Source organism: Schistocerca serialis, chromosome 3 (genome assembly GCF_023864345.2).
Source record: "Schistocerca serialis cubense isolate TAMUIC-IGC-003099 chromosome 3, iqSchSeri2.2, whole genome shotgun sequence".
Taxonomy (NCBI): Eukaryota; Metazoa; Arthropoda; class Insecta; order Orthoptera; family Acrididae; genus Schistocerca; species Schistocerca serialis.
The window spans coordinates 47,877,874-47,900,920 of NC_064640.1; the positions used below are offsets into that span (position 1 = coordinate 47,877,874).

General features: G+C 39.3%; 2 protein-coding genes across 2 annotated transcripts in view; both read right to left on the minus strand.

Moving 5' to 3' along the window:
* The window catches only part of LOC126469700 (protein GVQW3-like), a 90,662-nt gene extending 84,658 nt beyond the window's left edge, over nucleotides 1-6,004 (minus strand). The window contains exon 1 of the mRNA XM_050096874.1: nucleotides 5,177-6,004. Coding sequence (XP_049952831.1) covers nucleotides 5,469-5,963 — 495 coding nt within the window. The 5' untranslated portion in view covers nucleotides 5,964-6,004 and the 3' untranslated portion in view covers nucleotides 5,177-5,468. The remainder of the gene's footprint in view (nucleotides 1-5,176) is intronic.
* LOC126469699 (apolipophorins) overlaps nucleotides 1-23,047 on the minus strand; it is a 738,135-nt gene that overhangs the window by 576,883 nt on the left and 138,205 nt on the right. The window contains exons 14-15 of the mRNA XM_050096873.1: nucleotides 12,383-12,568; nucleotides 7,162-7,290 (exon numbers count right to left, since the gene is read on the minus strand). Of these exons, the coding sequence (XP_049952830.1) occupies nucleotides 7,162-7,290; nucleotides 12,383-12,568 (315 nt within the window). The remainder of the gene's footprint in view (nucleotides 1-7,161; nucleotides 7,291-12,382; nucleotides 12,569-23,047) is intronic.

Genomic DNA, 23,047 nt, shown 5'->3' on the forward strand with positions numbered 1-23,047 from the left:
GCACCTTCTTGCTTCCTACTGTTGAAGAGCAATTTGGGGATGGCGGTTGAACTTGCAACGCGATCGAGCACCTGTTCATAATGCAAGGCCTGTGGTGGAGTGCTTACACGACTTTAACATCCCTGTAATGGACTGACCTGCACAGAGTCCTGACCTGAATCCTATAGAACACCTTTGGCATGTTTTGGATCACTGTCTTACTGCCAGGCCTCACTGACTGACATCGATACCTCACCTCAGTGCAGCAGTCCGTGAAGAATGGGCTGCCATTCCCCAAGAAATCTCCCAGCACCTGATTGAATGCATGTCTGCAAGAGTCGAAACTGTCATCAAGGCTAAGGGTGGGCCAACACCATATTGAATTCCAGAATTACTGATGGCACTACGAACTTGTAAGTTATTTTCAGCCAGGTGTCCGGATACTTTTGATTACATAGTGTATTTATCCTTTACAGTGCACAGTGGTACCACACTACAGGCTACCACCCACAGAGCAATTGTTTGGTGGACTGCTTGTATTGAACACACAAAGAGGCCCTTATGTGTCACGGAGGTCAGCAGACAGTCCTTACCATTGGTTCATTTAGGTTTGCATTTCGTGTTCAAAGAAGACCTCCATGCCTCTCTACTAGCACAGATTTATTCATGGAACTGCTCAGTCTACCAGCAGATTTCATCTTCCTAGCGCAACCACCAATGACTAAGGAGCTACCAGCTCTAATACAGACAGTGAAACAACACACTCCATAACTAAGAATACTGCCGACCCATGGCTTAACAAGAATTTTTGTGCACGAGGCTTTCGCAGACTGTGGGTATGTCATGTTACAGGATGATCAGACAAGCACTGCAGCCACCATATTCTGACCCACTTCAGATACTGCATAGGGAAGACAATACTTTTCATAATTTACTTCATACGAAGCCAGTCACCATTTCAGTGCATTGTCTCAAACTCACCTGGGTTTTACATTACACGAGCAGATAGCTGATGCAGTGACTGCTTCAACTGATGACAGCACTCACCTTACTCTAGAGCATGACAGAACATCAAACAGTAAGAATACTAAAAATGCATTCAAGGTGAGTCTTGATGAGCAACCATGTCAACCAAATGACGTAAATATGAAACTGGTAGATGAATTCATTGTGGTTAAAGGACAGCATGAGGAATGACTGGTTGAGAATGTTTTTATTTCTAGGCAGTTCACATGCTATTTCAAACTACTTGATGGCATTTAACCTGCAGTGATAAGATCACAGCTATCAGCTAACAGTTTTGTAACAACCATGGCCACTAGGAAATGACTACCAGCAGCAAGCATGTAAGAATGATGGGTAGCACTGCATCTTCTCTACTATCACCCCCACAGCCATGTGCTCCATCAACGCAACTTGATAATTTCAACACCAACCAGCAATCCTGCTGTGGTACCCCCCCCCCCCCCCCCCTTCATCCCTCCAACCTTCATTATTATCACCTGTACTAATAAGGGGAGAGGGACACCAGCACAAAGTCTTCCCTTCTCACCAAGAAGTGGTCCAACCATGTCCTGCACTGCAGCCACCTGTGGCATGGCTGGACATACAGAACTGCATGAAGATAATGTCAGCAACTGCAGCCTTCAGTGACTTCTTTCTGCCAGTGCGCTGCTCTTTCGGCAGAGGGTCGAGGGGAAAGGGAAGAGGGGGGAGTAGGGAGGTGTGAGAGGTTCTGTGGGGACTTCACCATTGATTATGTAAAATATTAGGAAACAAGACTGTTTCTGTAGCAAATTTAGCCTCTCATAGGGTACATATCTATGACTCATTCAGTTCATTATGATCAATTGTCTCATGCAGAAGCGTTTTTTGTATATCCGTGTTTGGTAATAATGAGTGTTTTAATAGTATGTAATGGCATTCTGCTTCTTTGAGTGAGCATTCCCAGCTGGAATTCCCTGAGGGTAATTAGATCACAGTACTTGGGTCATCAAAATTACTTTAATGCCATTGAAAGAAAAAAAGCTCACTTAATAAATATAAATGAATTTTTTTTACAGTAGACTGTGTAATCTTTGTAAATATCTCAAATAATGAGTCCTCAGCATAAGTGTTGTCCCAAACAAATATCAATGATGGACATAACTCCTTTTCTTCAATCTTCATGAAATAGTTTGAGATTTGCTTACCAAAGAAGCTGTCAAGAATTAGATACCATGGCAGCACAAAGCCAAGTTCTTGGATCACATTTGGCATTATACATTCTGTCAGGACTCTAAAACGAACTTATTTTGAAAATGAAAACATCAACAAATCCACAGCTTATAGAATATATAAAGAATTACAAGAAGGTAGATCAAAATTTAATTGCTCCTGAAAAATTTCTGACCAATGACAGCTTAATAGGGCAGTCTGATAACAGGTAGAAAACTATATGGTGAATTGTGAAGACTGAAACAGAGAAGAGAAATGAAGACCAGGACATCATTCTCAAAAATGAAGAAAATGTTGATATTAGAAAAGACAATTGGCCAGTATAATTAAGCTCAAAATTCACAAATAAAGGAAAACCAGAATATTCAAAATTTGTTTGCAGCATGCAGAATGAGTATAGATCCAACAAATTAACATGAAGTGTTAAAAGTGAAGAGAGCTGGAAATCTAAAATACCGGCAGGAGTTGATGAGGTGCTGGTGTCTATCTCTATTAAGACAGCTCCTAAGATTGCAGTGCCCATGGCATGCATTGTCACCTTGTCATTTCATTAAGGAGAATGTTTTGAAAGATTGAAAATTTCATAAGTGGAGCCATTATTTTAAGATGGCAACAATTACATGTTAAAAAGCTGTCAGTCAGTATCAGTCCTTCTGGCATTCTCAAAAATAAGAAAAATATATGACACACAAAACCAAAATATATCTAAATGGTCATAAGTTGCTGAAAAAAAATCAGTGCGGCTTTCAGCCAGGTACAAACACACACAAACTTAACAAATAATCAGATAGAAACCATAGCAATATAGATATCTCCAAAACATTTGATACTGTCAGTCATGACATTCCATTAGAAGAATTGGAAGTGCTAGTTATTCAAGGGACAGGCTATTAGTGGTTCATACAATACCTACAAAACTGAACACAGATTGTGGGACTGATGTCAGCTTACTCTAATGACAAAATCAGTTTAATATCAGATTCAGCAGGATGGGGAAATACGGGTACCACAAGGCAGCATTGTATATCCCCTATTATTTCTTATTCATATAAATGACACACACTCCTCATGCCAATATCATGTCATTCACACATTTTGCTACTTTGATTAGAAGTGCACCAAACCAATTGCTGCATAAAACTACTGATCAAATCCTCAAGTATGTCTACTCTTGGTTCAATGCAAAGAGCTTGACATTAACTTTAGATTTGGGAAAATAAGTAAAAATGTAAATCTAGATATAATATTGGGTGACAAAGCCATACACAGAGTAATCTTTACTACCTTGATGGGTGATTCACGTTGATAGAAACTTAAATTTTAATGGTCATGCAATAAAACGTACAGAGAAACTTAATTCAGCCTGCTTTACTTGAAGAATTATCACAAACTTTTGTATCTCAGAAGGTGCCAGGAGGCATACTTTGCCTATTTTGAGTCCCTTGCAACATATGGAATAATATTTATGTGTTTTGCTACCTGACTACTAAACTAAATTTTGTCGTTACAGAAGAGAATTACTTCAATCCAAATAATACCACACGATCCTCCACAGACAACTGCAAACCTCTCTTCACAAAATAATACCCAAAACATCATAGCATTCCACAAACAGTACAACAGTACAAAGAAAGCTGATGCACATACGCATTGAACCGCGTCAGTGTTAAACTTTAGAACAGAGCAATAGTCCTCATTAGAAAGTTGTGAATGAAAATAAATTTAAAGCAGACTTTAAAAAGTTTCTACTCAAACAACATTTTTGCTCAAATATTTGAACAAAGCATGAACAAGAAATTATTGTTCAAATTTTTACAGCCAAAGAAAAATTAAGAAATGGACAAATGTGGTATCAAATTGACCACTGTGAGGTCCACTTTTGCAACAGACTGGTTTACGTGCTTGAAGATAATCAGGGTAATCAAGGAAAACTTAATTAGTGATTTCAGGAAAAACTGAAATTTTTCATGAGAAGTTTCCACTAGCTATGTAAACAAATTGTCAAAAACATAATCTCTTCAAGTAGGTTTTGCACATAAAAAGTAAGACTGGAGTGATATTTAACTGTTAATAAAAAATTTTAAATAAAAAAATGGAAAAAAGTTAAATTTTTGTCCAATACCTTGTCTAAAAGTAATAAATGAAACAGATTAGAGAAACCTTTGTAGGACCTCTGAACGATGCTTGAATTTGTACAAAGCAAATTAGATGGTGATAGTAAATTTAAAGTTGAAAGTTTAAACTAAAATCTTAGAATTTTAAATAGCTCTTGAGGATATTTGGTGAATTATGTAGACTGTGCAGTCTTATTTGCTGTCGTTTAAAGCATCATTTGGAGATGCGTCAAATGTTTCTCTAATTTCTTTCAGTTCTTACTTTTAGATTAATCATTTCACAAAACATTTGACCTTTTTTTCAATTTTTCTATTAACTGGAAAGCAACATTTTTCTGATAGTGTTTATATTACGCTTAAACAAAAATGTCCCTTAACATTTTCATTACAAGTTCATATCTAAAAGACAGCTGTTGTCTGATGTAAAACCTTTACTGCACTGAATCACTGTTATATATAAAAGGCTTTGTTGGTAAGGACAGTCATAAGTAAAAGCCTATGAGGAACATGCTATGAACTTACAATAAGAAAAGTATGTGGGTATACAAATTTGTATTACTTTATAAATTATATCACTTTGTATCATCTTTTGTGTATTATTTTATGTATGTGTTTGTGTTTACCACTTCCTTGTAATGATTTCACATAACATTTATATACACATTTGGACAACATTCATACAATATTTACTGTCTATGGATGGATAAAAATTAAATGTAAAATAAAATAATTAATCTTTTCATTATGTTACTAATGTCTGATATTAAAAATTTGTCAAGTTGTACTCTTATTATTTCAAAGAAAAGCCAGTAAATACAAGGGTAATCCCAAAAGTAAGACTCCTATTTTTATATAAGTACATAGACCTGTTTATTTCTACAATGGTTTACATCAGTTTACAGCTTGAACATTTAGCTATTTTTTGACAAAATCACCATTTCTGTCGATGCATTTTTGTAGATGCTGTGGCAGTTTTTGCATTCCCATGTCATACCAGCTCACCACCATGCTTTTCAGAAAGTTATGAACTGGCGCGATTGTTGCTTGGTCTCAGGTGTAAAGTGGTATGCCCAGGTTTCGTCAACCCATGACAACTGAGTACAGAAAGTTGTCCTGTTCAGCTGCAAGACTGTGAAGAAATGCACAGGAAGCATCAAATCATTTCTGCATGAGGTCTTCAGTCAGCATGCGTGGCACCCATCTTGCACACATCTTCCAGTAGTTCAATGTTTCCGTTAAAATTCTGTGATTGGTGCTTCTGGAAACTTCAGGAACCAATGTGCAGAGATCATTCAGGGTGATATGCCAATCTTCACACGTGCTTCGTTCAACTTTCAACACTGTCTCCTCAGAAATTGTCGGTCTCCCGCTTCTTTGTTGGTCGTGAATTTCAGTCCGACCAGCTGCAAACTCTCTACACCACATACGAACATTTTTGACATTCATGCACAACTCACCAAACACTTCTGTCAATTGGTGATGGATTTCAATCAGTGCAGTGCCCTTTGCATCCAAAAACTGAATAACTGTGCGCAATTCGCACTTAGCGGTAACATCCAACGGGAGCTCCGTTCTCAACGGCTGCCAAGCGAAGACTGAGAGCCTCAGCATAGCATGTGCATGTTTACACACAGCGCGTGAAGCACTCTTCATAACAGTGTGATCAACTGCGACGCTAACAGAGTTATATATATATAGGAAACCTCACTTTTGGGATTACCCTCGTGTTTTTTTGTATGATTTCAATGTTACTATTTTTAACATCTCTCATTAAATACAGAGTTCATGTTATTTTTCTATATAAGACAGGATACAACTCATTCAAAATACCAGAACACAGAGGAAAGAAATATTTCTGAGTATGTTTCTTGGTCACAGCCATAATTGTAAATTATCTGTGTTTTCTGAAATGCTCCGGATCAACAACTTCTGCTCTGGGTGTGATTGCTGATTAGTGTGGTGGAAGCATCAAAACATTGGCTTGTTTTCCATATTTCAAATTTTCATTTCATCTGAAATAACAACATACTGGAACGCTTGTACACTTAGACACAAAGTACGCCGTAGGCAAAGATGTAAAATATGGATATATGTGGTATACTTCCTTAAACCTCCTACATAAGCAACAGCACATTCTAATAAGATTTCTAAGTCTGTCACTGTGAATCCATCACAATTTGACAACACTGGCATTCATAAATATGCCACTATAAAAAAAATTATCTTCATTAGTCATGACTTAAACTGGCCATGGTACAAAAAATTATGTACCTACAGAACAATTTGTTGGTAAGCAAATAAAAGAATTTAGACATAACAGAAAACATTTTTTATTGAAACCTTATAGAAGAATTTTTGAATGAGAGAGAGAGTGGGAGAGAGAGAGAGAGAGAGAGGGAGAGAGAGAGAGAGAGAGAGAGAGGGAGAGAGAGAGAGAGACAGAGGGAGAGAAGGGAGTGAGTGAGTGAGTGAGTGTGTGTGTGTGTGTGTGTGTGTGTGTATGTGTGTGTGTGTGTATGTGTGTGTGTGCGTGCTCATCACAGTGTGGACAATTTACAAGATACATCTGTAAATAAATATCACAAAAAGAAATGAATACCCATGTATTCATTGAGAAAAGAGAGTAGCCTTATTAAATTTCTTCGAAAACTCTGCACAACTGTTGCTAATCAACAGTGTGTTCTATGGAGCATGCAGTTAGCAAAGTGCATAGCTAACTACTTTAATTCTTCTTTGAAGTTACTTCAACAGGCATTTATTCCAGATTTAAAACATTTGCTAAAATTCTTCCAATGTATGATCATGTACATATTTTGTTATTCAGATTTTAAAGTAGGCCAGTGGTCATTACCTTTCCTGAAAGGATCTGCTGCAGCTTTCTGAATGGGTTCAGTGACTGCAGGAGCTCACTGACTTCATCCTGACCTTCAATGCTCCCATATTTGAGTTCATTTCCAAAAATCTTGAGCCCTAGAGAGGCCTATGACAAAAATAACATCACATTCTGTGGTAGTCAGCATATTTCTAAATCACAAAGAAGATATTTTCAACTGCTGTACAGCCTATACTGCTGAAATCAGTCTATCTTCTGTAATTTTTAACATACTAATTTCAGAGAGCAAGTACCTGTTTTTGAATGTTATATCTTGGAACTAGGCCACTGATTGCTTCAGAATTATGGTTTTTATTCTGTTTCAGCTACATGAACATCTATTTCACTGTAATTATATAACAAAAATATTCTTAACCACTAGTGTTATATCACTTACTCCTTGCTCATCATTTTAAAAATTAAAATTAAAAATAAAATACATTTAAAAATTAAAAAATAAAATATAGCCAACTGCAGCAACCAATATCAAATTATTGCTTTATCTGAAACTTCTTTTAATGTATTTATCTACCAGCTGTGATTAGCACATCATATCAAATTGCTAACTAACAAAATTAAGAAATTATCAGGTGAAAGTTCAATGTTCAAATAAGTCATACCATTTCAGTCATTCCAGAGAATGCATACAGAGAAGTGAACACTAAAGTCTATGTCAAAACAGAAATGACAGTTCAGGTACTTCATGTTAAATGAAGAGACTGCTAGTGGAAGGTGATATAGATGTATTTGTATAATGTACTTCACTGGTAATATGTGTATTTGCTTACATATGCAGTTGAAGAATCACGATAGCTCCCTACTTATGAATCATATACAACCACTCGCTCACCGATAGATCTGTACCTACAGATTGGAAAATTGCGCAGGTCGCACCAGTGTTTAAGAAGGGTAGTAGGAGTAATCCATTGAACTACAGACCTATATCATTGACATCGGTTTGCAGTAGGGTTTTGGAGCATATACTGGATTCAAACATTATGAATCACCTCGAAGGGAATGATCTATTGATACGTAATCAGCATGGTTTCAGAAAACATCGTTCTTGTGCAATGCAGCTAGCTCTTTATTCGCATGAAGTAATGGCCACTATCGACAGGGGATCTCAAGTTGATTCCATATTTCTAGATTTCTGGAAAGCTTTTGACACCATTCCTCACAAGTGACTTTTAATCAAGCTGCGGGCATATGGGGTATCATCTCAGTTGTGCGACTAGGTTCATGATTTCCTGTCAGGAAGGTCGCAGTTCGTAGTAACAGATGGCAAATCATCGAGTAAAACTGAAATGATGTCAGGTGTCCCACGGGGAAGCGTCCTGGGACCTCTGCTGTTCCTGATCTATATAAATGACCTGGGTGACAATCTGAGCAGTTCTCTTAGGTTGCTCGCAGATGATGCTGTAATTTACCGTCTAGTAAGGTCATGCGAAGACCAGTATCAGTTGGAAAGCTATTTAGAAAAGATTGCTGTATGATGTGGCAGGTGGCAGTTAATGCTAAATAACGAAAAGTGTGAGGTGATCCACATGAGTTCCAAAAGAAATCCGTTGGGATTCGATTACTTGATAAATAGTGCAATTCTCAAGGCTGTCAATTCAACTAAGTACCTGGGTGTCAAAATTACGAACAACTTCAGTTGGAAAGACCACGTAGATAATATTGTGTGGAAGGTGAGCCAAAGGTTGCATTTCATTGGCAGGACACTTAGAAAATGCAACAAGTCCACTAAAGAGACAGCTTACACTACACTCATTCATCCTCTGTTAGAATATTGCTGCATGGTGTGGGATCTTTACCAGGTGGGATTGACGGAGGACATCGAAAGGGTGCAAAAAAGGGCAGCTCATTTTGTATTATCACGTAATAGGGGAGAGAGTGTGGCAGATATGATACGCGAGTTGGGATGGAAGTCATTAAAGCAAAGACGTTTTTCGTAGCGGCAAGATCTATTTACGAAATTTCAGTCACCAGCTTTTTCTTCCGAGTGCAAAAATATTTTTTTGAACCCAACCTACATAGGTAGGAATGATCATCAAAATAAAATAAGAGAAATCATAGCTCGAACAGAAAGGTTTAGGTGTTCGTTTTTCCTGCACTCTGTTCGGGAGTGGAATGGTAGAGAGATAGTATGATTGTGGTTCGATGAACCCTCTGCCAAGCACTTAAATGTGAATTGCAGAGTAATCACATAGATGTAGATGTAGACAAATCATGTAAAACTGGGAGAATAATATAAGAATAATGAATTACTAGAGGTGGGGGGGAGGGGGGGCTGGGAAGAACATGACATAGTGTCCAATACATACTGGATAAAAAGATCTAGGGATTACAATTGCTACTTGCTATTAAACATTTGAGTGCCCTGCAAAGTATGAAGTCATTGAGAACACTCACCCAACACTGCCTTGCAAATGTATAGCAGAGCTCTATGAATATACTTTAGATGCAATGGGACAGTCTGTTACTACATAATGTGATAAATTTTTGAATTTTTGACAAAGGAGCTAGTCAAGCTCCAAGAAGTCTTCTAAACAAATCTTAGACATCCTCTATACCATTTACATTCACAGACCACATCTGCCATTCCACTTGAATCAGATCCTCATCTGTTTTTCTTTGGAGACAAGCACTCCCATGTACTAAAGACCAGTATTACCAATGGCACCAGCCCAAGTCAGAACAAAGTACCATATGATCTTATGGATAAACCTTCAAGTGTTTATTTTTGATGAATTGGAGATTCATACATCTCTCAGTGCTGATTTTTGGGCACACAATCAGTCCCAATCAAGTTATACATTATTTTGCCCATGATTCTGAAATGACATTTATCCTGCCATATTACTGATGTAGGTATTTTGTCAATGTCTCATTCATGCCAAGGAATGGCCTTGCTAGTACATGACTGTAAAAAAATGATAACTGGATAAACCATGAAGTGAAAACAGCAAGAGAGAATCTTGAGGCTTTTCCAATCTGCAATGCTAAAGAATAGCAATAATAGTAGACTAAATGTAGAATTTAAGAAGTATCATGATTATGACATAGATCTGTTGATAGAAACTCAAAGAAAATACATAGCCACAATATTAAGTAACTTTGTTAAGACAGGGTTGCGTATTTGGGAAGCTATAAATAGCTTTCGACATTGTAATGACAAATAAAACAGTTATCTTACGATCAACTATTATGAGAGTATCATCAAATGCCAATATCAGATCACAGATGTTTTTAATGAGTACTTTTTCTGTTGGAAAATCCATCAAGACCGTCTCAACAATCTTCAGTACAGACATAAGGGCATTCCAGTCAAACCCAGCATATACTTGGGCCCAACTAACAGCAAGGAAATAAAATGCTTAGTAAGGTCACAAAAATTAAAAAATTAGCAGGCTATGATGATTGTCTATCAACACATTAAAAATTTGCATAGACAACATATCTGAAGCCATGGAAACAGCAATAAATGATAAAACTACATCTGGTAGTTTCCCAGACTATTTAAAGACAGCATAAGTAACCATGATTTACAAGATAAAATCTAAACCTGAAAAATACCAACCCATCTTAATCATACCTGCAGACTGAGAATGTCATTCCTGAGTCCTCATTAAAACATCTGTGATCTGATATTGGCATTTGATGATACTCTCATAATAGTTGATCATAAGATCACTGGTTTATTTGTCATTACAATGTCAAGACAATATAATATTTCAGAACCAGAATGGTTTTATGAAGAACAAGTCTACTTCAGTAGCTACAGCACAACTAAAAGACAATTAATAACTGTCATAGAAACAAGGAGTATGTTACTGGAGTGTTCCTTGATCTAGAAAAACTTTTGATTGTGTCAACACCACTATATTACTTGACAAGCTGTGGATCCTGGGTATTAGAGGAACTGGCAGTGAGTTAATAAAATTGTATATGAGCAATAGGACCCCTTATTTTCTTGATTTATGTTAATGATATACAGTACTGTTCTCCTACCTGTAAAAAAAAAATATTATATGCAGACAATACATCAATTGTGTGCAAACACAAAGCCTACAACTGTCTGGAGGTGCTGTGCGACAGTTTAAATGATAAAATAGCCAAGTATGTCAATGATAGCCATTTAAATGTTAAGTGTTTTAAACACTGCAATAATTGAATTTAACACCAGGGAACAAATAGAATTTCATATGAAATTATCCATCTGAAATGATATTGTAAGAAAGCAAAAATGGACAAAATTCTTGGGAATCGCAAACTAGGACATCCTAAAATTGTACATGCATATAGATTCCTTAGCCCATAAGCTGTCCAAAATGTATTTGCAATAAACATGATTAGCAAATTTTGTAAGGATGTGTCTGTACTAAAAACTGTTGATAATTCATTACCTCATCAAATTTAAGCTATGTAGTAGAAATACGGGGTGCAACAATACAAACCAACCTAAGCACATTATTAACACTACAGAAAAGCTATCAGAATTACTGTGATGTCAAACATACAGAATCATGTTGGTACCTGTTTCCACAATTAGGTGTGCTTACCATTATGGGCTATATGCTATATATATTAAAAGTAATATTTCTTGTGAAAACAATAAATCCAAGCTTAAACTGCGATCTACAGCAGCATGCTTAAACTGTGACCTACAGCAGCACAATACAAGACAAAAATTGAAATACAATGCAAAAGCCACAGAACAACTTCATATGAAAAAAACTGCTCTCCATCATGAGCTGAAGCTAGCCAGTGCCCTAGCAAAAAGTCTCACAACCCTTCCTACCAGTGATTTAAAAGACCAGCTAAAAATAATTTTAACTAAAAATCCGTTATGTTCCCAAGATGGGTTCTTTATCTATATCAACAGTGCTTTATATGTATGTCAAGCTCACAGTTTTAGGTGATACACAAGTGATCTAATGATAATACAAACTACTCATAATACTTCTATTTGTATATTAACAAAAGTTAAATGCTATAAAATGTAAAATTTATTGTATCACACAAATATTTAGTTTGTGCATTCTAACCTGTCATATTCTGAAGAATAATCTGTACAATGTCTTGAAACTGTATTATTTTCAGGAACTGTATTTGGCGATTTGACGTTGAATAAATATTATTATTAAAAACATTTGATTAGTTTAATAGAAGTAAGTACATAAGAGTGAATCAACCTTACTTTGGGGTCATAGAAGTTAGTGTCAATTACATTCGGCAAGCTGTTGACACTCTCCTTCAGATCACCATTTGCACTTCTGTAAAAGCGTTTGTGTATTTCTTGTTTCACTTTCTGTCCATTAAAGGGTCCTTTTGGTCCAAAAATTGTTTCCACATAATGCTCAAATCCCTCCATTCTTCCTGACAGCTACAAAATTACAAAACCATGATATTCAAATTAATTTCAGACACATATACATCAGTTTTGAAGCTAACAGTTGTAACATGTGTACAGTACATATATAAAAAAACAATGGAAAATCTTGGGTGGAATATCAATAATATGAGATGGATAGAATGCTCTCACCACTTAGAGGAGACATTGAGTGGCAGATAGGAACATTGAGTAAAAGACTGCTAGATATTATTAACTACCAGACTATGTCCTTCATCAGACAGAGACAAAACAAAACACACACACACACATTCACATATGCATAACACACACACACACACATGGCCACTGTCACCTCAGGGTAAAGCTCCAATTTCTTTTCTCAGTGTGTCTGTCTGCCATTCAACACCTCCTCTGTGATTTTCCAAAATATCAGTCACCAAAGAAAACTACAGCTACTACACAGTTGTTATAAAAATTGCACATTGTTGATATCTAAATGAAATTACCTAAATTATTATAACTGAGTGCTATGCTAGAACTCAACTTTGACTCATTGTGTTTCACAGGAAATTATTTACACTCAGTTCTATAACCAATGTTATGATGTGGCTAAATCTATTCTTTGTCATAGTCCTTCTCCCAAACTTGCTATTCCACCAGGATGTTAAGAAGAATCTCAGTAAGCTTTAGAAAATTGAGCTAAGATACTAGAAAATCTAAGGCTCAGGTTAGGTCACAAGACATGCAATGATTGCTCAGTAGAATGGTTTCCTCGGAAGGCAAAGAACTGTTTTTGAGTTTTGGTATGGCACAGAGTTTATTCTGGTGGCAGTTTTCTTTCCTAGGCACAGAAGCAAAAATAAGTCAGGAATCCAAGAAAGTACTTGCAAGGTGTTAATGCCCACACTGGCTTTAAATTGACCAGATATTTGACAGTTGCAGTCTTGCAGGTAAAACCATATTGCTCTACCATTTCATGAGATAAATGTATAAATATCCTGAGTGACCTACCTTATAGTTTGTTAGGAAGTGGTCTAGTTGGGAGAAATCACCCATTGAATTCAACAGACATAAATGCTCACAAATGTGATAGAATGTGCCCAAGCACTTCTCACAACCTTATATCAAAGTAAATTCCTGTGATTCTCAGTGTACCAGTGAATGGAAGTGTTAATATGCATGACAGCAGTAATCACTTAGAGACTGATGGTAACAATGATACTGACTGTTTGGAACAAATGCACAAAAACAGTGAAGAAAATGGCAGATGGTGAAGACAAGATCAAATGTATTACATCAGTGAGAAATGTGAAATGAAGCAGGTTGGAATTGTGAAGAAGTTGAAAGCTCTAACATGCTTTGAAAACAATGTTTGTTGATAAATGTGCACCTACAAAACAGGTATTAAACACACCAATTTTCTGAACACCAAGACAGATTCAAACCACTTTGCAGATTCTTCATTTGGTAAGTGATGAGACACTGAATGCATTTCAGAGGAATAAAATATTGTTCAAGCTAAGCTCAGTTATACAGCACTTGAACAATAGTTTAAAAATTCATTCAACATGTCAATGAAAACCTACCAACCTCTAAAAATCAGCAAATTTAGAAATAAAGTCCTATAGGACTTGCAAATTATCTACAGGATATTTGTGGCAAATTGTTGCTTATATAGTTAGTTCCACAGACATAAAAATGAAATTTCTTTCCATGCAGACCTCAAAAACCAGTCAGATTGTTGTAAAGATTTCTGAGTCTCTTTTTAATGGATGGATAATTATTATAACTTATATTTACATATGTTTAGAGGAACAGAACTATGAGTACGGCTGTCACATTAAAATCAAATAGGAGAAATGTATCTGATGCCCCAAAATTTGCACAATTCCAAAAGAGTGAATTCATACCAATCACTCACAGGGCATTATGATGCTGAAACGAGGGGACAAGAAATATGTGGCCTTTGTTTCAACATTCTATAATGTTATAGTCGCTACAGTAAGCAAATGGTTCAATGAGGTAAGTAAGCCTCAAATTATGAAATAATACAGTTCTTTAATGGGGAATGTAGATTCAAAAGATCAGGAGGCACAAACTTGCCTCATGGAAATACAAAAAAGGTGTAAAGTGGTATCAAAAATGTTTAGTAGGTTGATGAATATTTCTGTTCCCAATGATTTTATTGTTTATCAAGCCAGCAACAAGACAAAGGACGTACATTTCAGGCTGTCTCTCATATTAGGATTTCTAGAAATTAATGGGAAGATTTTAGCTTCATCTTGATGTGGACAATCTTCAAAAGCTGCTAGGCCTAAACAGTTCACAGAAAGGCATTTCATTTAAAAGGTCCCACAAACAGAGAAGAAGAGTAAGCCTACAAAGAGATGTTCAGTATGCTATAAAAAGATAGGGAAATGGAATATAAATCCGATGCAGAGAATACGGCATAGGACTTTGTTTAAAGATAGCTTCAATGTATAATACAGAAAGAATTAATGTGATAATGTATGTTTTAAACATAATAAAGGCATGTTATTCACAATTCCTGAACATTTCATTACTTTTCCACAAATAATTCCTGTGTTAGAGCAGTTCAAATAAAATGCTGCATCCCTGTACAAAACGGTCACATAAACTACCACCAGTATGTGTTGCACGTGAACGGAATCCAGGTTGAAAGGTTAGAATGTATGTTTATTTGAAAGATTAACATAAATCTTTGGTGAAATGGGAAAGGGATGAAAATAATTAGCTTGGAAGCATGCTGAAATTATGGGTTAAAATGAGAGTTACAGATACAGTGAAGCAAACAATTCAAAAATATTCAGTATGGTTCAATAAAATGCAATGGTTAGTCTGAAATATCAAGGTAACACTCATTAACATATAATTAAAGGTGGATCGTTTCCATAATTATTTAGTCTGTGGCAGTTAAAGTTACAATAATGTAAAATAAAACAGCTTTGGATTGGCTCTAAAACACATAGTATTAACTGTAAATATTGTACTAATGTAATTATTTGTTCTTCTATGTGTTGTTTAATTTTTCATCTGAGTATAGTTAAAATTAAAATGGCAGTTCCTACAATGGCACAGGTCTATTGCATTCTGTTGCTGTAGCTGGGCTTATTTCACTCAAAAAATTCATATGTCCAGTTACCAGTTTGAGTACTTTTTTGGGGACATTATGTAACAAAAACTGAGATTGTTGCTATAGTAATTTAATGATCTGTTTATTGTGATGGATCCATCTATCATCATTGATTGGTACTTATATCCATCCATCATCAGTTGTCACTGTCACTCTGTATTGTATTACAGCATAATATAGGTTTAAGATTATTATGCTATAAGCTGTTTTGTGGTTTGTTCCTGTTTTTAGTCATTCTTTCTTGCAATTTTCTAATTTGACATTTCATCATCAGATGTGACAGACTGACAGTTGTCCAAAGATGGTATGTGGTTAGAGTTGCTATGGTTTGTTGATGTTATCATTTTGGGGTGTATGTAAGAACTTTCTAATCAATGTTGTCTGTGGATAGTTTTTTGTGTCTACGTGTTATGTTTGGTTAAGAATTCAATAAAATTGTCTGTGTAATCCCACAGACAAATAATAACATCAACACACCATACCAACTGTACCCATACAGTATCTTTGGCTAACTGTCACTAGCGTCAGTCTGTCAACTCTGAAAATAAAATACAAAATTATAAAATTACAAGAAAGAACTATTAACAACAGGAGAAAACCACAAAACAGCTTACAGCATGAGTCCTAAACTTACACCACATAGTAATACAATAGAGTGTGACCGCCACCACTGATGATGTATGGACCAAGTATCAAATTTGTTTTTCCAAATATGTGATTAACCAAAATTATAATAAAACAGAAAATGTTATATAGCTTTTTCCAGATGGTCTGAAGATGGTACTCTAGCCAAAATGGATCCATCACAATAAATACATTATTAAACTACTGTTGTAGCAATCTGTATTTTGTTACATAATGTCTTTAAGGGATATCTTAAATGCTGCAGGCCCACTGGATCATAATTTGACTACAATTTGAGGGAATTTAAATGCCCATCATGGAGTTTATTAACCATAATACCAGAATGCTCGAACCGGCATGATTCGTTATGAAGTTGTTCAAATAATAAACATTTGTGGTGTTGATCCTCAGATTGATAGGCCAGAACATCATATGTGTATTATGTCTTCGAGTTGATCTTTGTTTTATATACTCCGGGACCTCAGTTCCCACCTAGTCTTCGACCTGTACGTTTGTCATGTAGTAAAAGTATTGATGATTAGAAGAGAGAACTGTGGTCATTATCTTATCACATTGATATCCCCTTCAGTGGTGAACCCGAAGTTTGAATAATCTGTTGAACCGAGTACAAAGTGACTACCGTGCCAGCTTCCACGTTCTGCGTGGACCTTTGTTCGCTACACAATGGCCTTCTACAACACGCCACTGCCACCCAGTATTCACCAGCAACAGCAACTAAATTCAAGCACACCAGCTGTAGTCAGTGCCCAACGTGAATTTCCACTGTCCTATAGCCTCGAGAACCCAGGGACCTCGTCAGGTGCAGTGGTTTCGAACATGACGCCAGCAATCTCCTACTCCAGCTTTGTTAGCCCTGAAGTGCTTCAGTTTTTGCTGCACAGCAGTACAAGAAACCACTGCACAGTGACACTGAACTTTAATGCAAGTACTGTAAATAGTGGGGAGCATAGTTTTCATAATGTGCCACAACAGGACGCCTTTTTGAATGTGCAAGCTCCACATGTGTATCACTCCATGCCGGTTGCACACTATGTGAATGACATTTGCCAGCCTGTTACTCCGAGTGTTCATCGGTGCAGTAATTTGAGTGCATCAGGTTCCACCAAGCTCATCAGTGACTCTGTGATGGACAATTTCGCTGCAGATGTGGTGGACCAATTGCATAATAACCTGTCAAGCAACCGCCGTGACCCCTTTGACCTTCCGCCGCAACAACCGGTCCCACTTCGCTCCATGCTGGGCTTCCTGCTAACGGATTTTCCTTCCCCTCCAGCTACTATGAACACAGCCAGCACATCTGCTTCCTCTCTACCACCCTCATGACGCAGAGTTAACTTTGACTTGGCTACTCCTGCGTCCGCGAGTGGCTGCCCGCATTCTTCGACTGCCAGTTTGTCAAATCTACCGAAACTTCTGGCATTCAAACCTGCCCACCTGGAATTCTGGTTCAAACTGGTCGAACAAACTTTCAGTGTCTGTGCACTTGATGACAACGCCCATTTCACATGCCTCATGAACCACCTCCACGACCATGTCGACTTAATTTATGACCTGGTTAAGTCACCTCCTCCAGACGAGAAGTACGCTACAGTTAAACAAACAATACTGTAACACGTCTCCAAGACAAGAAGAGAAAACGTTCGACAGCTCGTCTATGAAGAACACCTTGGTGACAGATCTCTGTCCCAGCTGTGGCGATGCCTTCGACTTCTCGTCGGTGAATGCGACATGCCGGACGCCACACTCACCGAGATTCGGACAGAAAAGCTGCCTCTGTCTGTCCAAACAGCCATCTCCGCCTACGAAGATAGACCAAATAGCGAAAGCTTGCACACCGTGACCGAGCTTAGTCCACTCTACTACACGAATGCCGTGCCCAGCAGTCCGGCAGCTATGCCAGTTTCCAACCACAACCAGGGCCCCAACGTGGACACCCCACTAAACCTAAGTCTGTCAAGCTCACCGCACTAGCGGCACCTTCACATCCACACAACAACAGCACATCTGACTCTGCGGAAGATTCTGGGCCGCTGCTGTCTGACCACACTCAGGAGCAGAGGTTTGCCCATAAATGCTGTTTCTTCCATGCAAAATTCGGGGAACAATCATGCAATTGTAAACCGCCGTACTCCTACCCAAACTCCAACCACAGGTAGGCAGTGGCGCCACCTCCTGCAATGTAAACAACAGGCGCCGTCCCACACTCCATTCTGTGTGCAACACTAATGCTCCAAATGGACGAGTCTACGTCCGCGACTTGAACTCTGGCACATACTTTCTCATCGGCACGGGCGCAGATGTTTCCCTACTTCCATCTCGTCTTGTTACCGAAAAGGTCCGACTACACAAAACTGTCCTATGTGCTATAAACTCATCTAGTTTGTCATGCTTAGGTTCTACTTCATATGCAGTGTCCCTCTCGCCTGAGTGCAACCTGAAGTGGTCCTTACTGGTGGCTGACATCGACGATCCCATTTTGGGCATCGACTTTCTACAACAGCACAAACTGTGGTCTGACCTTGTCAATAATCAGTGTTCTACCTCCCTATGCAGGAACACATCCCGTGTGCTTCGTCGAGTGTCAATAGTACTGCTAAACAGGTCCACCTGGCTAGGAAGTGGACCAATAAGTGGCTCAAGGCACGTGTCGAGTCTACATGCCTGTGTTTGGAACAACTTGAGCTACGCTGTCGCCTCAATGACTTAAGTAATGAGTTATCTTCAGCACGGCAGCAGCTTGCAGCAGACGATGCCTCGGCAACACACGAGGTTAGTCGGTGCCACTACAGTGTTCTCGCACCCGAGTGCATTTGTGACCGTGTGCCACATAAAATGTACAGTGTACGCACTCTTGCCAGCTCTAACTGTGTTAATTCGAGCACATATTCATCCCCCTCCTCACTTGGGCAGCTAACTTCGCAAGTGCAGGTTAATGTTTTTGATTTACTGCCATCAGCTGCTCCTTCACGCCCGCTACTGCCACCAAGCTCGACAGCAGTGCCTTTGGTTACTAATAAACAGTGTACCAACCTTGTTACGAATAGCTCACTGGTTTGTCACTCCCAGCCACCCAACAGTTGGCACTTAAGCAAACTTTTGCCATCCGCACCACAACCCAGCCTAGCGGCCGCCGCGCACACTATACCACAGACAACCGGCCGGAGTGGCCGAGCGGTTCTAGGCACTACAATCTGGAACCGCACGACCGCTATGGCCGCAGGTTCAAATCTTGCCTGGGGCATGTATGTGTGTGATGTCCTTAGGTTAGTTAGGTGTAAGTAGTTCTAAGTTCTAGGGGACTGATGACCTCAGAAGTTAAGTCCCATAGTGCTCAGAGCCATTATACCACAGACAGTCACCTCGAGTACCGCGTCGCGCATTTCCGTGGTTACAGATGGCACCGCCCACAAACTTCGCTTGCAAGACGGACCGCCTATCTCTTGCCAACCATGCCATCTCAAGCCAGAACTCATGAAAGTGGCTTGCGAACAAATAGACGATCTATTAACAGCTGGTGTAATCGAGCCATCTGCCAGATGCTGGGTCTCGCCTATCCACTTTGTCACAAAAAGCGACAGCACCTGGCATATGGTTGGCGACTATACTAAGTTGAACTCTCATACTATCATAGACAAGCACGCAGTTCCTAACGTCGTGGATTTTAACCATGCTCTTGCAGGCGCTAAATATTTTTCGGTAGTGGACTGTAGCAGGGCCTATCATCAAATTCCGATGGCACCAGATGATATTGAAAAGACAGCTGTTACAACACCTTTCGGCCATTTCCAGTACCGGTTCATGCCCTTTGGCATCCGCAATGCTGCACAAACTTGGCATAGATTCATAAACAAGGTGTTGTTTCATCTGAATTTGTGTTTTGTTTACTTGGACGACATTCTTATTTTCAGTCTTACTTTGCAAAAGAACAAGGAACATTTGCAGATTGTTAAAGACGCTCTTACCACTGCCGGTGTTGAACTGAATAATAAGAAGCTCCAGTTGCACCAGACTTTGGTAAGATTCTTAGGCTACATCATGTCAGCTAAGGGCCTGACTCCTCCCGAGGATAAAATCAAACCTGCTTTGGATTTGCCAATACCTTCACTCATTTGAAGAGCTGCGCAGATTCGTCGGAACAGTTAACTATTATAGGAAGCACTTGCCTGCCGTAGCCAAGGTTCAGGCTCCCCTAACAGACGCCCTTGCCGGCAAAAATATGACCGCCATCCACCCGGTCCCCTGGACCCCTGCCATGGAACAAGCTTGTGACAAACTGAAGCACCTACTAGCAAATGCAGTGACTGTTGCCCAACCGCATCCGGATGATACATTTTTTATTACTGCAGATGCCAGTGATACCGCAGTAGGTGCTATCCTCAGCCAAGCCGTCGGAGATACTTCCTGTCCTTTGCAGTTCTTTTCTAAGAAGCTTAACGGCGCTCAAAAAAAGTACTCAGCCTTTGATAGGGAGCTCTTGGCAGTTTATGAGGCTGTGAAACACTTTCACGCTGAGGTTGAGGGTAGGGACTTCTACATTTTAACCGACCATAAACCTTTGGTGGCTGCTGTAAAGAACCTCCACCTAGACACTTCCATCATTTGGACTTTATATTGCAATTTACCTCTGACATACGATACATCAAGGGTGCAGATAATGTGGTGACACTTTTTTTGTCTCGTGTCGGTGCTCTCACAACTCTGATAGACCTCTCTAACTTGCGTCAGCTGCAGTCTGCCGACACGGACACTATGGACCTTATTTCTGATCACAGTTCATCACTCAAACCTGTGCAATCCACCTTTCCCGGTGTCATAGGCGAGGTTTGGTGTGACAAATCAACTGGTACGCTGCGTCCCTTCATACCCAAACCGCTACAGAGACAAGTGTTTGATAAATTATACAACCTAGCTCATACAGGTGTGAGAGCCTCTACCAGACTTATTTCAGAGTGCTTCGCCTGGTGTGACATGCATCGCGACTGCCAAGCATGGGCCCGTGCCTGCATTCCGTGCCAACAAAATAAAGTTTCACGGCACACATCACCTCCACTAGGCAGCTTCACCGCTCCCCCTAGTCACTTCTGCCATGTTCACATCAACTTGGTGGGCCCCCTCACCCCCTCCGAGGGTTACAGATACATGCTATCTGTTATAGACAGAACCTCTCGTTGGGTGGGAGCTGCCTCGCTACCCAATATTACATCTGAATCAGTGGCATGGTCTTTCATAGACACTTGGATTTCACGCTTTGGCTGCCCTGTTTTCTTGATGACTAACCAAGGCTGTCAATTTGAGTCTGCCTTGTTTTCTGAACTATGTAGGCTGTGCGGCATCAAGAAAATTCATTCAACAGCATACCACCCCGAAAGCAACAGCCTCATGGAACGTTGGCATAGGACGCTTAAGACGGCCCTGTATTGCCATGGCCTCCTTTGGATGAAGCCCTGCCATTCGTCTTACTCGGTTTGCGGACTACTTTCAAGGAACACCTTAAAGGCTTGGTGGCTGAGTTCATCTATGGCCAGTCCCTTACACTTCCAGGTGAACTTGTTGCTGCTACTCCAGTGGCCAAACTGTCCGAACTGCCGTCCTTGGTAGAACGGGTGAGGTTACACTGTAACAAGCTTCAACCCCTGCCCCCTTTCAACCACACTCCACCACACACATATGTTCCCAAGGCGCACGACACTTGTGAATTTGTGTTCCTTCGCAACGAGACAGTAAAAGCCCTGTTACAGCCCCCTTACACAGTCCTGTAAAGAGTTGTCAAATGAAGCAGTAACACAATGGACATTGTAATTAAGGGCTCAGTAACTACTGGCCCCCTCAACAGGGTTAAACCTGCTCACGTAGATTTTTCCCCTACCTCACCCACCGTTGAAGAGACCATGCTCTCTGGCCACCCTCAGCCTTCTTCCTCTGCTCATGACTCGAGTAAACTCACGCCTACACCAGCCCCCGAGTCCACACTCATTCCAGGGTTTTCCACCTCCTGGCTTCCATATCAGAGGCCCCAGCTCCCAGGGCTCTAATATAACAGTTCCACCTTCATGCAATAACACACTGCACTGCTCTTCTAACCATTACAGCCCGCAGGTTCCTGCCATGCCCACTCAGATCTCACCATCTGACACTCACCCCTCTACTCGCAGCACACTGCCCTCACCATGCTACGGTTTCCCCACCCACCGGCCGATCCACAGATCGAGAGGCCAGAACATCATATGTGTATTATGTCTTCAAGTTGATCTTTGTTTTGTATACTTCCGGGACCTCAGTTCCCGCCTAGTCTTCGACCTGTACTTTTGTCATGTAATAAAAGTATTGATGATTAGAAGAGAGAACCATGGTCATTACCTTACTACCTTGATATCTCCTTCACAACTATTATTGTGTTATGTGGTAAAACATAGTAAAATGAGAATATCACTGGATGCTGTGCAAATGTAAATGTGAAAACTGAATGGAAGGAACCCAAACATGGATATACTATGGTAAGCTGGAAGTAGTGAGGGAGTAGTCATTTCAAAAATAGTTGCATTTTCTAGTCAGCAATATGTATTGAAAACACAAACTATAATTTATTAGGGTCATTATAAGCATCAGTTACAACCACAAATCTGATCCCTGTATGAAAGACTTGCCTTGCTGTTTGAAAGACAGATATAAAATTTACAACACATTAAAAATCCCTCATATTACATCATATT